General features: G+C 37.0%; 1 protein-coding gene across 1 annotated transcript; it reads right to left on the bottom strand.

The window, feature by feature from the left end:
• Nucleotides 1-222: 222 nt before the first annotated feature.
• On the bottom strand, nt 223-11,240 carry MIOS (missing oocyte, meiosis regulator, homolog (Drosophila)). Its single transcript, XM_009698686.1, has 10 exons — nt 9,880-11,240; nt 9,575-9,673; nt 8,364-8,621; nt 6,962-7,131; nt 5,233-5,298; nt 4,430-4,588; nt 3,531-3,683; nt 2,008-2,212; nt 808-937; nt 223-567 (listed from the first exon to the last, which is right to left on the bottom strand). The coding sequence occupies exons 1-10, from the start codon at nt 11,174-11,176 to the stop codon at nt 471-473; spliced, it is 2,634 nt and encodes an 877-aa protein (XP_009696988.1). The 5' UTR covers nt 11,177-11,240; the 3' UTR covers nt 223-470.
• Nucleotides 11,241-12,067: the final 827 nt, after the last annotated feature.

Genomic DNA, 12,067 nt, shown 5'->3' with positions numbered 1-12,067 from the left:
AAGTAACAGTGGCATTTTGAATAAACTTGCAAGGAAATGATCGTTTGCATACAAGAAAGCGTGATCAAACAATGAACAGAGGAATGCACAGCATCACTTCATGATCCTCTGAAGAACACTTTTCAGGTGTTTATTTTGAAGGCCCACTTTCACAGCAGATAAACACTGCTTTGTTTGGAAAACAAATAAAAGGGCCAATTAGCATAACCCTGAAAACTCCAGAGTCTACAATTCCAGGAGTGCTTTTGAACTGAACTGCTTCAATCCTCTGAACAAGGACCACATACTATACCAGGGACTCACTTCAGTAATACCCGTTTCTACCAAGCACAGTCATACACACATCATTTTACTAATCTGATAGCAATTTATTTTTTCACAGTCACTAAGTCACATGTGACCTTTGTCTAAAATATATGCTTGGACTATGATGGACATCCATTAGAGAGTCCCACATTTCCAAACAATATTTATGCCTGGACAGTCTCTGCTGGTATGAGATTCCCTGTTGTATCCAGCTGCATACACTTACAAGAGCAGGCAGAAACTGGGCACTCGGTATGGTCCCTAGATATCAACAGCAGAAAAAAGAAAAAACAGGTAAAATAAAACTAACAAGAATTTTGTAGTCTATACATTTAAGTATGTGCAAGGACATAGTATCTCAGAAAAACTCAGCATCATCATTAAGTTTTGCATATGTTCTAAACCAACAAGGCATTATAATGATAGATACAGCCAAGGAGGCATGTTCTACTCAGTGCAGCATACACATGTGAAATAAGAAAGATTTTAACATCAACTTACCTGAACCAGCTAAGCATATGTCCAGCATGTCCACCATGCCTACAGTTGTGACACCAAGTAAACCAGTTGTTGAACTGGGCTAACTTCTTGTCTTTGCTAAGATCCACTTTTTCATCTGACTTGGATCCTCCTGTGCAGAGGCAAACCCACCCCCACAAACACGCTTGTAAATCATCATGCTTCATTTATACTTCAGTCCCAGTGACACTATTAGAATAAATCCGAAATTAGGACCATGATGTGAAGAAGTAGCCTGATTCTAAAAGAGCAGTCAGTAAAATTATTAAGAACTGGTGGAATGCCAAAACAAGAATTATATTGCTGAGCTGTTGTTTCACATCTTACGGATATGCTAAACTTGCCTATTAAACAAATTTTACAGACAGAATCTCTTTCAACAGTGATTTGTTTCAGTCATCGACTTCGTTCCAGTGAATTATGGGTCTGTTTTACTGCACACTAAATGTTCTGCTTTAGAAAAATCAAGAAAATCTAAGTTATGAATTGAAACAATTAGAATATAAAAGTCATAACACAGATCAGTGAAAGGATGAGAAGAGATATATAAATAGATGACAACTGCACAGCTGCTCATGGCTCTATAACAAGACTGACCTAAAAATATGGACAAAATCATTTTCATTTAGACCTCGTATAATGCTGAGCTCAAGACATTTAGAACAAAAAGATTCTAGTTATAGTATTTCTTGGCTGTGACAGCATGACCCATACATTCTTTCATACTTAATGAAAGAAAGTATACCACATCAAATTTATTCTCTCTTCGTCTTTACATTCCAAGATTTTTGTAGCATCCCTACAATTCACCTCAAGAAAACACACTTCCGATTTCTTGCAGTTTTAAAGCTCACCATACTTACCACCACAATACTCAAATCTTTTAATCTGTCTAACCATGGAATTTCACTGACAATTTCACTGGGAAAACTGTCAGAATCAAGTAACTGTGCATACCATCTGACACCAAAGAACTGAGACATAGGTTTCATCATAAAATCAGATGGAATGTAAACAAGTTTTCAGTTATGGTCTTCCTCCCTCAGAATGATGAGCATGAATATTTACAGTGTAAGTACAAATAGAAAGAAAAAGGTGCAACAGAAGATCTTCCAGCAGGAACTGCTAATTAGGCATCTAACTAGTACTCTAGCTGAGTAAGTAAAACCCACTTTGTCATACCTGGACAGCTGGAAACTGGTGTTCCCATGTTTATCAAGCAAAGTGCACAGCGAGGAAGGGGTTTACGGCAACCAGGACAGCTTGTAACTTTTGACTTAGTTGGTGAACCGCTAACTCCATATTGGCTAAAACCTCGCCCCTGATGAGGAATAGCTGAACAGCTGTAAGAGATTGATTTTCCACAGAAATTGCAACTCACAAACACCTGAAGAGAACAAAAGCCCATTAATTTTTTGGTTTGGTTACACTTTTGCTACACCTATGAGTGAATTCGTTCAGGCTAGCAAACATTTATTTACCAGATATTCTAGAGAGTACCCTGGAAAGCCAAGGCTAGTTGTGAAGGAGTTCCTAACATCTTGGCTTATAGATGTGGCACATAGTCCTGAGAAGTAGGCCTTAATGCCACTCACTTAACTTCAAATACACTTGGAAAGGTATTATTTAAGATAATAAAAAGCTGTATGTACAGTAATGAAAGAAATTAAGTTTACTCTGCTTACTGTATAATTAAATCTGGTCTCTTCCTCCTTACAGTCAGGTGACCCACCCTACAGTCCCCAACATGAGGATTTTCCTAATATTTATCTGCATACCTTAGGCCACAAGTTGTGACTTGATACCAAGGAACACATATTTTAAACTCTTTAGAGGCTATTTATGTTGATCAAAAAAGGAAGGAGCAGTAAACTCAACTCCCTCCCACTTGGAGCACTACAGATCCAGCTCTCCTTAAAGAGGGATGACAGACAATGAATTCAAAAATAGCCTTCCTTAGAAACCCTTGGGCCCCAAGGTGTGTAATACACATACTCAGTAGACATGAGAGTGGAAGGTACTGTGGTAAGACCATGTTGGCTAAAAATGCCACCAGATGTTACGCAGAAAGCATTTGGACAGAGCGTTAGTTTTTGGTTTAGCTTATGTTCAGAAGTGATAATGAAAGTTGCTGCTATTCACTTTTAGTTTAATGTTCAAGGGCCTCAAAATAGCTTTGAGGTTCACTTCAAGTAAAACAGAGACAATTTGAACTAGTTCTTGGTTCAATTCCCTGCTTTCAGCATCATCCTCACCCTGATGCTGAATTCAGCTGGATGATACATCTCTGATTTTGTTTTTCAACATGGGAGGAAAAAAACCCCGGTTTCCCTAGAAAAATGTGTTGAAAAGTTACAGCTTCTGAAAGACAACCTGCTATTTGAAAGAAAAAGGTTTAAGAAAAGAAAAAAAAAAGAACACAAATAAAACAGTAGAAACCTGATTTGCTAGATTAGATATGAAGAAATGTAGAATTGTCTGCGATATTTCTGTACTCTCTATCAGATAAACAGTTATCAAGTCCTTCCTAAAAAAATATTTTGAAAAAAACACAGCTATGTTTTTAGGGCAGCCTTAGTTGAAATCTTTCTTTTGCACATGAATCCTCATGAATGCCAAGGTGCAGCTAGCAACTTTTTTCTATGGAAGTACCATGCCACCTTCCTCTCTGGACTGGTCATACTTCATACAAGAATTACATTTACCTGGGCTAAAGGTTTTGAGCTAGGATCCAGCTTACTCCTATGGATATCAAATTCTGCACGTTTATGCCAAAATCTCCAAGCATCTAAAAGATTCCTGTAGTTCTCAATCCAGTACTGAACCCTCTCATCCTTAAGTACATCCGATGGAGAACCCTAAAGCATGCAGGAAAAAATGTCAGACACACACTGAAGACACACAATACATATTATTCACTTTTTTAAAGTGTACTATGAGGTACGAGAAATAATACAGTGTAATTTGTCTAGGAAAAGATTAATCTTCTGTTAAACTGTAAGGCAAGTTTGATAAAAATTTTGTTCAGTCTGCCTCTCTGGCTGAAAACACTTGTGCTGCCACATCCTCCTAAAAATTCCTGTCTGTCAGATGAAGGATTATAAAATTCTCTCACATATCACAGTCTATATCATTGTTATGATTACATATGCAGTTAAACACAGTGCTGGCAATAGCCACAACTGTGTAAGGGCCAAGATAAGTCCATCATTTCAAAAACAAACACAATGCCTACAGACAAAAAAAACCCCTCACCTCAGTTCTCTATCAAAATCCTGGAAGAAAAAATAATAGTGAACCTGTCAGGAAACACATCAGCAATAAGCAGAAGAATGCGTATTCCCAGTTCAGCTAGTGAAAAGGATTATGTTTTCTTTTTGCCTCCTTCCCCTACTATCTCCTCAAGCTATCTCAACCAGAGTGAAGATACATGTTTATAGTTAACACTGAGCGTTCCAGATGATTCTGCAAAACAAGCATGATATATATCGTCCCAATTCATTATAGAACATAATTTTTAGTTCACAAGATTCAGTACTATACTGCTAAAGAAACTATGTTTAATTCTCCTCTATAAAGATTTATTTTTGAGTGAAACACTAACCTGTAGCATGCAATAGCTTGCTGTCTGGACATCTCCAGTTCTGTCAACATAACTTTCCATCAAGTCAACTCCATCTTTTGTCAGCCCTGTTAACAGTATTCCCTCCAAATTCCCAGCATCTTTCATTTCATTCGTCAGCTTTTCAATAAACCTGTTCAGCTACAAAAAAAGAAAAAAATTACTTAACTTTTGCCGTCAGTTCAAACCTCCCTAAAATAATTTATGTTGGCATACAACTTTTCACAATTTGAATATCTTTCTTTAAGAGTGTTTGCTGCTAACAGAATATGCTGCTTGCTGGACGTTACATAGAAAAAATTATATGGCTATATCCACTATATTGCAAGAATTCAAGTACTTATCAACAAACTTTAAGCCTCCTGATAGGAAGTGCAAAGAGGGAGGTTACATATTCTTTAAATACTTCAGTGAATTTAAAAGAAAACACTCCTTCTGTAAAACCAAGCCTTCATTTGAGAGAATGTAAACATCTGGAAATAAATACTGAATAAGTGCAAATACTTTATAGTAAACCAGACATACAGGTAATGCAATAGCATTTAACAAACTAGCATGTCATGAATACTAATAAGAAAACCCAAAGAAACAAGAAAAAAAAAATCAAGCTGAAGGTACAAACTGAAGACCAGAATATATGATACCTTATAGTCTACTGCGATGAGAAAAAACAAATCACTCATGACTCATTGCTTCCACTGTTTACCCCTCCACCTCAGAGTTTCTTCCACCTCTAAATAAAGCCCAGTTTAACGGTTTGCTTAAATGTGCAACCACAAACTTACCTGAGCATCACTGAGGAACTTGCAAGCAAATGCCACTCTGTCTCGTACAGCTACGTTATTTTCATACTTTGGACAGAAAAACAGGAATACTACCATCACATGCATGTTTCCAGTTTTTCAATACATTGTTTGTAAAAGTTAGAACATTTGCACTATTGTATAACTAATATTATGAAATTGATTGTGTACAAAGAAAGCATCACATCTGAAGAAAGCTAACACTAAATATCAGATTAATCACTTATACTCAGACACAGGTATCTGAGCAAGACTGCAGCTACTGGAACAGTCTACTGAAATGGCAGGAAAGCCTGGTACAACACATCCTATGTGGTTTATGAAACTCTAGGAAAAGAAACTTTGCAAGTCATGTAGAGCTGGGCTTAGTGCTTCTAGCACGTATAGCCAAGAGGCTCACCAAGTCACAGTGGGAAGGAAAACAAACCAACCTTCATTTACCATATTTACAAAATAACTAGCCTAACCACTTAATTTCTTCCTAAAATCACATCTAAAAGTTTATAAACAAAACAAACAAAAAAAACCCCAAACAACCAAAAACTAACTCCAAACACGCAGAACATGGATTTCTCACAAGCACATTGGCAATCAAGGTGCAGCAACGCAATATTTACTTTCTGCTTTTTAATCCTTTCACTAGATGCGACACTGAAGAAAAAAAAAATCTGTGACTAGACTAATTCTGGTACTTAGCTGTGCCCATATTTTTCCCTCCTGATATTTTCAGACTAGAAATTGTGATTGACATTGCCAAAACAAGGGGATGCGCTTGGCAAAATCCTTTTCATGCAAATTTCAACAGGTCTCACTGAAATAAAAACTAAAATTGAAAAAAACCACCCTATGATCGGTCAGTTTCCAATTCATCAATAAAAAACAACTATAAAATTATTACCTAATATCCAGAGAACAAGAACATTCTCTCTTGAAGAGAGGGGAAAAAAAAGTCTCAGGTTTCTCTCCTCTGGGATTCTTACCTTATTTTTTGGTTAATACTCTAAAAGCATCATATTATGACAACTTTGTTTTCAAGAGGTTTAGGCCAATTACCCTGTTGCATCACAGGAGTCCTCCCTTGGGCTAGATAATTCCTACTGAATCAAGAATTTCTGTTCTTCTCTAACCAAAGATCAAGTATGTTACGCCTCCAAAGGTTCAAAGTACCTCATAATTAAAGATTTAGTTTGCTTTTCACATGGTAATTTTTATATCCATTTCAGAAGATGTGAAACTATTCTGTTTCCTGTTTCAACACAGTGAAATTATTTTAACAAGTAAACAAGCAAAAATAAGATACAATTCAATGCAAATATAGCTTGATGAAAGTTCTGCAAACTCCACTGCACTTACTCTGTTTTGTGCATTTCCATTATTAATCTCTCTCCCCTTTCCCCCCCTGCTTAAATTATTTTGATAATGTATTTCCAGTGGTTTAATAACTCCATGCTAAAAAAATTTTCCTCTAAAAAATGTGTGAACTATATCAGATATTTTGGCTGCTTATGCATGTTTGTTGTAACATAACATTCACTAATATGAGATGTCTGTTTAGTAGAAAAAAAATGTTATCTGCCAGTATCAGGAGAAAATAATACATTCTAATCTGGTTAAGTCATGGAGTATATAGCATTTCCTCTACATATGTATGTGTATATATATATATGCACCTATTACTTACAGAATTTTAACATAACAGAAATTTACTCACCAAAACACCATCATATGAACCAGACTCACTTGTCAGGAAAGCAAACATAGCACACAAGTAGGGGTTGTTCAATTGCAGTCTTAGAGTACTGCACATTTCTCTCCAAAGTGAGTTCTTCTCATCTGTGTAGCCTGATAGAGCCATTGCTACTACATTAAGGTTCAGATCACCTGATTTATTAAAAACAATCAGTGAAACAATATTCAAGTTAAGGACTTTAAAAAAATCCAATTAAAACTGTAATTGAAAGCATCAATTTGAAACAGAATGCTTTGTCAGGATGCAAGACAAAATGCAGTAGAATTAACACTAGCTAAAATAAATGTGTATATACTAGCATTTAATAGTTTCTGCTTTAAATGCCTCTGTTTGGGCAAGTTAACAGCTCTAAAAGTCAGAAGCCCACATGCATGACAGCTTGAGTTACACTTTAAGCAACATCACACTGGTTCTGGTATTTTGAAATAGTTTTGAACTAATAATGTGTTCCTATTGCTATTATAAAAGACTGTCATTACTATAATTCATATCCACAAGAAGTGAGAAGATAGGATTGTATATATAGCCACCACTTAACAGACCTAGCTGGAGGATGACAATTGCATATAGCAGCTTCAAGTTAACAAGTTTCCTAAAAACATTAAATCTATTTCATCTAAATATTCAGTCTGTCAGAAAGTTCAGTTTTATTTTTGAATTTGAAGATAGTGTGTCTCCGCTCTGAACCTGCCCTATGGAAAGCGCACACACACACTTCCCCCCACTAAAAAGGAGCAATAATGAAAATAAAAGAACCGTAACAACTTCGTTTGTGTCTTACCTACCCACTTTAGTGGCAAGATAGTCTTTTAAATTTAATAAGGTAACCCAGGTGCCAATTGGAGCTGTAGGAGGAATACTGGCATGAAAACAGAACAAAAATACCTCCATCTCCTGGCTCCAGTATCTTAACTTTTCCCTCATATATGGCAACTCTTACCAAATATTACTCCAAAGCAAATGTTTTCTGCAGACCCTGAATATTACGTTTCAGTTATTCCACAGCCATTGCATTGGCAGAAAGCTGCATACAGCCCAACGGAAGCAGATACCCATGACATCCTGCCAAGAGGCAATTCCATTAAAATAAAAGAATCTCACTAGTTCTGAGTGTAGCACTTTCCGGGGTATGTATCAATAAGAAATTCTGAAAAATACCATCTATTTTAACCGGGCAGTAAGACCTATGATAGTCTGAGGAGTAAAAGATCAGGATTTGTCAGATTCTCAGGTTCTAACACAACCACTTCAAGTAATGATTTTAGAAGACAGGCATCTTTTCCATACTATCTTCCATAATTCTGTTTACAGAAAGAAATCTACTTATATTGCCAAAATAAAAGATACTAACCACAATACACACCTTTTCCCGAGGAAGCCCCTTTATTTAGAATTTGTATTGCTCGCCGTATGTCTAAGTTGAAAAGTGCTACAGCAGCAGCTCGCTCCCAGTCTCCTTCCTGTTCCAATGAATTTAAAAAAGGTTCCACATCTAAGTCTGTTCCCTTCTTTATCCACCCACAGAGCTGCAAAGCCAAGGATCTCTCCTCACTCAGATACTGAATAATATCTGCCTGTCTATCCGATCCACTCCTGCTGTGCCTGAGGTTCTCTGTTGTTCCTAGAAATGGGAAGTAAATTAAATTATGCTTAAATCACAATTTAAATTGCAACCATAACGCAACACTTTTATTTCAGCCATAAAGCTGAGTACAAAAGCTGAGTATCATATTTTAGTGCTTTAAATTAACATCACTAAAAACTCCATGGTAAGGAGCAGCATACACAAAACTATTTTGATCTGCTAATAATCATACATCTGAACTTGGCACATATTTCCCACTAAGTCTTTCTTCTTTCCTCTACTTCCTAAGATTTTGGAGATTCTTGTTACAGTTGACAGGAGTTATGAGAATGTTCAATTTGAAAATACATAATACACAGTCAAGCACCTGCTCTACCAGTTCTCCTCTTCTTAGCAAGCATAAACGTGCTAGAAGCTTTCCCACCATTGAAGAGTTATTTTTTGCTCCAACAAGCATAAATATTAATGAGACATATAATGAATAGAGAAGGAAAGACTCAAATAATAGATTATACTAATAAAAACTTCATTGAGCATGAGAGGCGTAATGCGATGTACCAGGGGTGATTACCACTTCAGAACAAGCCAGCTTATTTAAACATAGCTATACAAATGTACTTAGTACATTAGCAGCAACTACAGTAAAGTCAGCTTCCTAGAACTACACCCCTTTGTGGAACTTCGAAAAACATAATAGTTATGTGAGGAGCAAGAATTTTCAGTGCCATAGTCAAAACCCAAAAGTTTGAAATAGTTCAGTTGAAGATTCACCTCGGAGGATACTTTGGTTTTATGATTACTGACTTTCCAAGAACACTGAAAATTCTGGAAATTACTGTAATATAAATTGTTAACTTACATATATTGAAACACAAACAGAAATACTTTGTTTCTATATTTCTGAATAGCCTCTTTTTAAAGACAAACCCATGAGTGCATCATTCTGTAAACATACTACAATAGAACTTATCAAGGTGAAACATTCTTACCCAAAGATGACTTCACAATTGATTTAATGCCAGCATAAACTAAGGGCCCTTTGTTTCCTGTAAGTTTTTGATCCATATCTTCAGTATACTGCTTCATAAGTATTTTCACGTATAGGAAGCTTAATTTTTCCCAACTGTTTGAAAAACTTTTTTTTTCAATTTAAAGCCAAATCCTATTAACGTATGCAAAGTATTTACAGGATGTTGCATTATACTTAAAGATTTTCATGCATTTCACATAACTGGTTTATATGTAAAGGTATATTACTTCTTTCGGATATAAACTACAGTAAAATAAAGGATATAATGCAGAGTGTACCAAAGCGATTTCAGCTGAGGATCTTCATTTCCAGCAAGGAGATGATTTCTCCAAATTTGTTCAGTATCAAGACCATACCTTGACAGAGCTCTCAGCCGCATTTTGGTTGCTATGTCTTTCTCCAAGGAACTAGCCTTTCCTTCTTCTGTACACTCGTATAGATGTCGTCCACAAGCCCACATTAAAGATGTCACTGGACTCCATGCAAGAGAAATTCTTTCAAAAACTGTGAAGTCAGACATAGTCCTGTTGGGAGTCACCACTACCATTCGATTTTGACTTGTGGGATGCCAGGCAAACGAAGCAATGTAGTTTTCACATGGTTGGACACTTCTTTCAATTATCGTTGGCTCAGTTTCATCTCCAATAGGGGTGGGAGTATGCTGCATGTCATACAGTCTAATGATATTACTATCCCTTGTTAAAGTAGCTAACAGTCCAGTTCTTGTTGGACACCACGCAACTTTTGTTAAGGGTTTTGGTTGCTCAGTCAAGGTCAAAACAGGTTTTTCAAACTTTCTTAAATCCCATATGGCAACCTGACCTTCATAGAAGGAAGCTACACGATCGTGGAAATAGGGATCAACAGTCACTCCTTGGACAGCCTTGGTGTTTACAAATATTTTTTGGCTTGTGTTCCTCAGATCAAAGATAGCCAGATTTCGATGCATTCCAGCTAAAAGCAGCTTCTGATCCCGTGGAAGCCAACAGAGAGAAAGACAAGCATCGTTCTGTCCTAATTCATATAGTGGCTTTGTTACTACCAGTCCTGCTTCTGGATCTCCTGCTGAAAGTCTTACTTTCTCTGTAGCAACTGCAGTCTCTGGGGCATATTTGCTACTGATATCCCAGATCAAAACTGAAAAGTCAGCCCGATGTTTATCTAACCCAGCAGCAAGCCAATTACTATCTAGTGGGTTCCACGCAAGCGTATTGCATTGCCGTGCATGTTTGGGAACAAACTCTTTGCCTATCAAATCCTTAGATTTTGAGTTGTGATCTTGACCGAGGCTAGTAAGTACCACTCGACCATTGGCCTGTCCAACAGCAAGGAGACATTCAGGATCGTATTTTGGATACCAAGCCACACATTTCATATAGGGTGTATCTGAATTTATTGACAATAGCGTAGCTGTAGTTTCTTCCGATAACCGCAAGGACCCTGCCTTGAGTTCTGAACTTACAGCAGAGTCAATGTGATAAAGGCTCAATTCTGAATCGCACACAACAAATCTGTCAACATGGTGCGGGGCCCACAGAATATCAGGTTTGGAGCCACTCATGTTTAGGGCAATTTTACACACAATTTAAGCTCTTGTAAGAAGATTCCGGTGATATCCATGCATATGGAAACTGTTGAGAAAATAATTTGTAGGAATGTTATCAAACCCCAAATTCTTTTGTAATCTGAGAACATCTTTAAACAAACAAACAAAAATATGGTTCTGAATAACTTTTAGCTCAAGGGTTTAACCATATACATTTCAGGCCAAAGCCTTAGGCATTCTCTGCATCACATCACTTTTCCTGCAGCACACTTTGTTTTTGTTGGTTTACACCTACTGAGACAGAACCAACATAGCCACCTGTGAACTGACAACAGGATTTGCTGTGTTTACAAACTCCACTCCAGTACTGACGAAGAAGGGATTAACTGAGATGTAAGGTGGCATGATATATTGGTAAAGGGCCACTCCCTAAAACATGTAGAAGAAAATTTCTCTGTTTAATTGAAGTGCACTAACTGACAAAAATTAGTCTGTCTGTTTTGTCTGAAGTCTGTTCCATAGCCTAAAAAGGTTTGCCCTCTTTGAAGATTTCTAGAGAAATACAACTTTCCACTCCTCATCTTAATTCTACTGCTCCTAATCCCACCTTCTGCCCCAACGTTACCTCATGTTCATTAATATCTGGCCTACCAACATTCATAAATGCACATTACTGTTAAATTCCATTTACACACTCAGTAGCTGCATGCCCAGAATCACTATACATGCCTATATATATAAAAAACCCAAAACAAAACCAAACCAAAACAACCAGAGAGCCTATAAACCTCTTCTGTAATTAGAGAAAGACACATACTAGATTGGGAAGCATGAAAAAGGGGCGTTATTTACTTCTCCCGGGCCTCCTTCGTGCGTCTGCTGGTTACCCCCTAGGTCGGCTCCTAC

Source organism: Cariama cristata, unplaced genomic scaffold (genome assembly GCF_000690535.1).
Source record: "Cariama cristata isolate BGI_N322 unplaced genomic scaffold, ASM69053v1 scaffold18714, whole genome shotgun sequence".
Lineage (NCBI taxonomy): Eukaryota > Metazoa > Chordata > Aves > Cariamiformes > Cariamidae > Cariama > Cariama cristata.
Note: the sequence above shows the minus strand (reverse complement) of the source record. Positions and strands in the feature narration are given on the sequence as shown.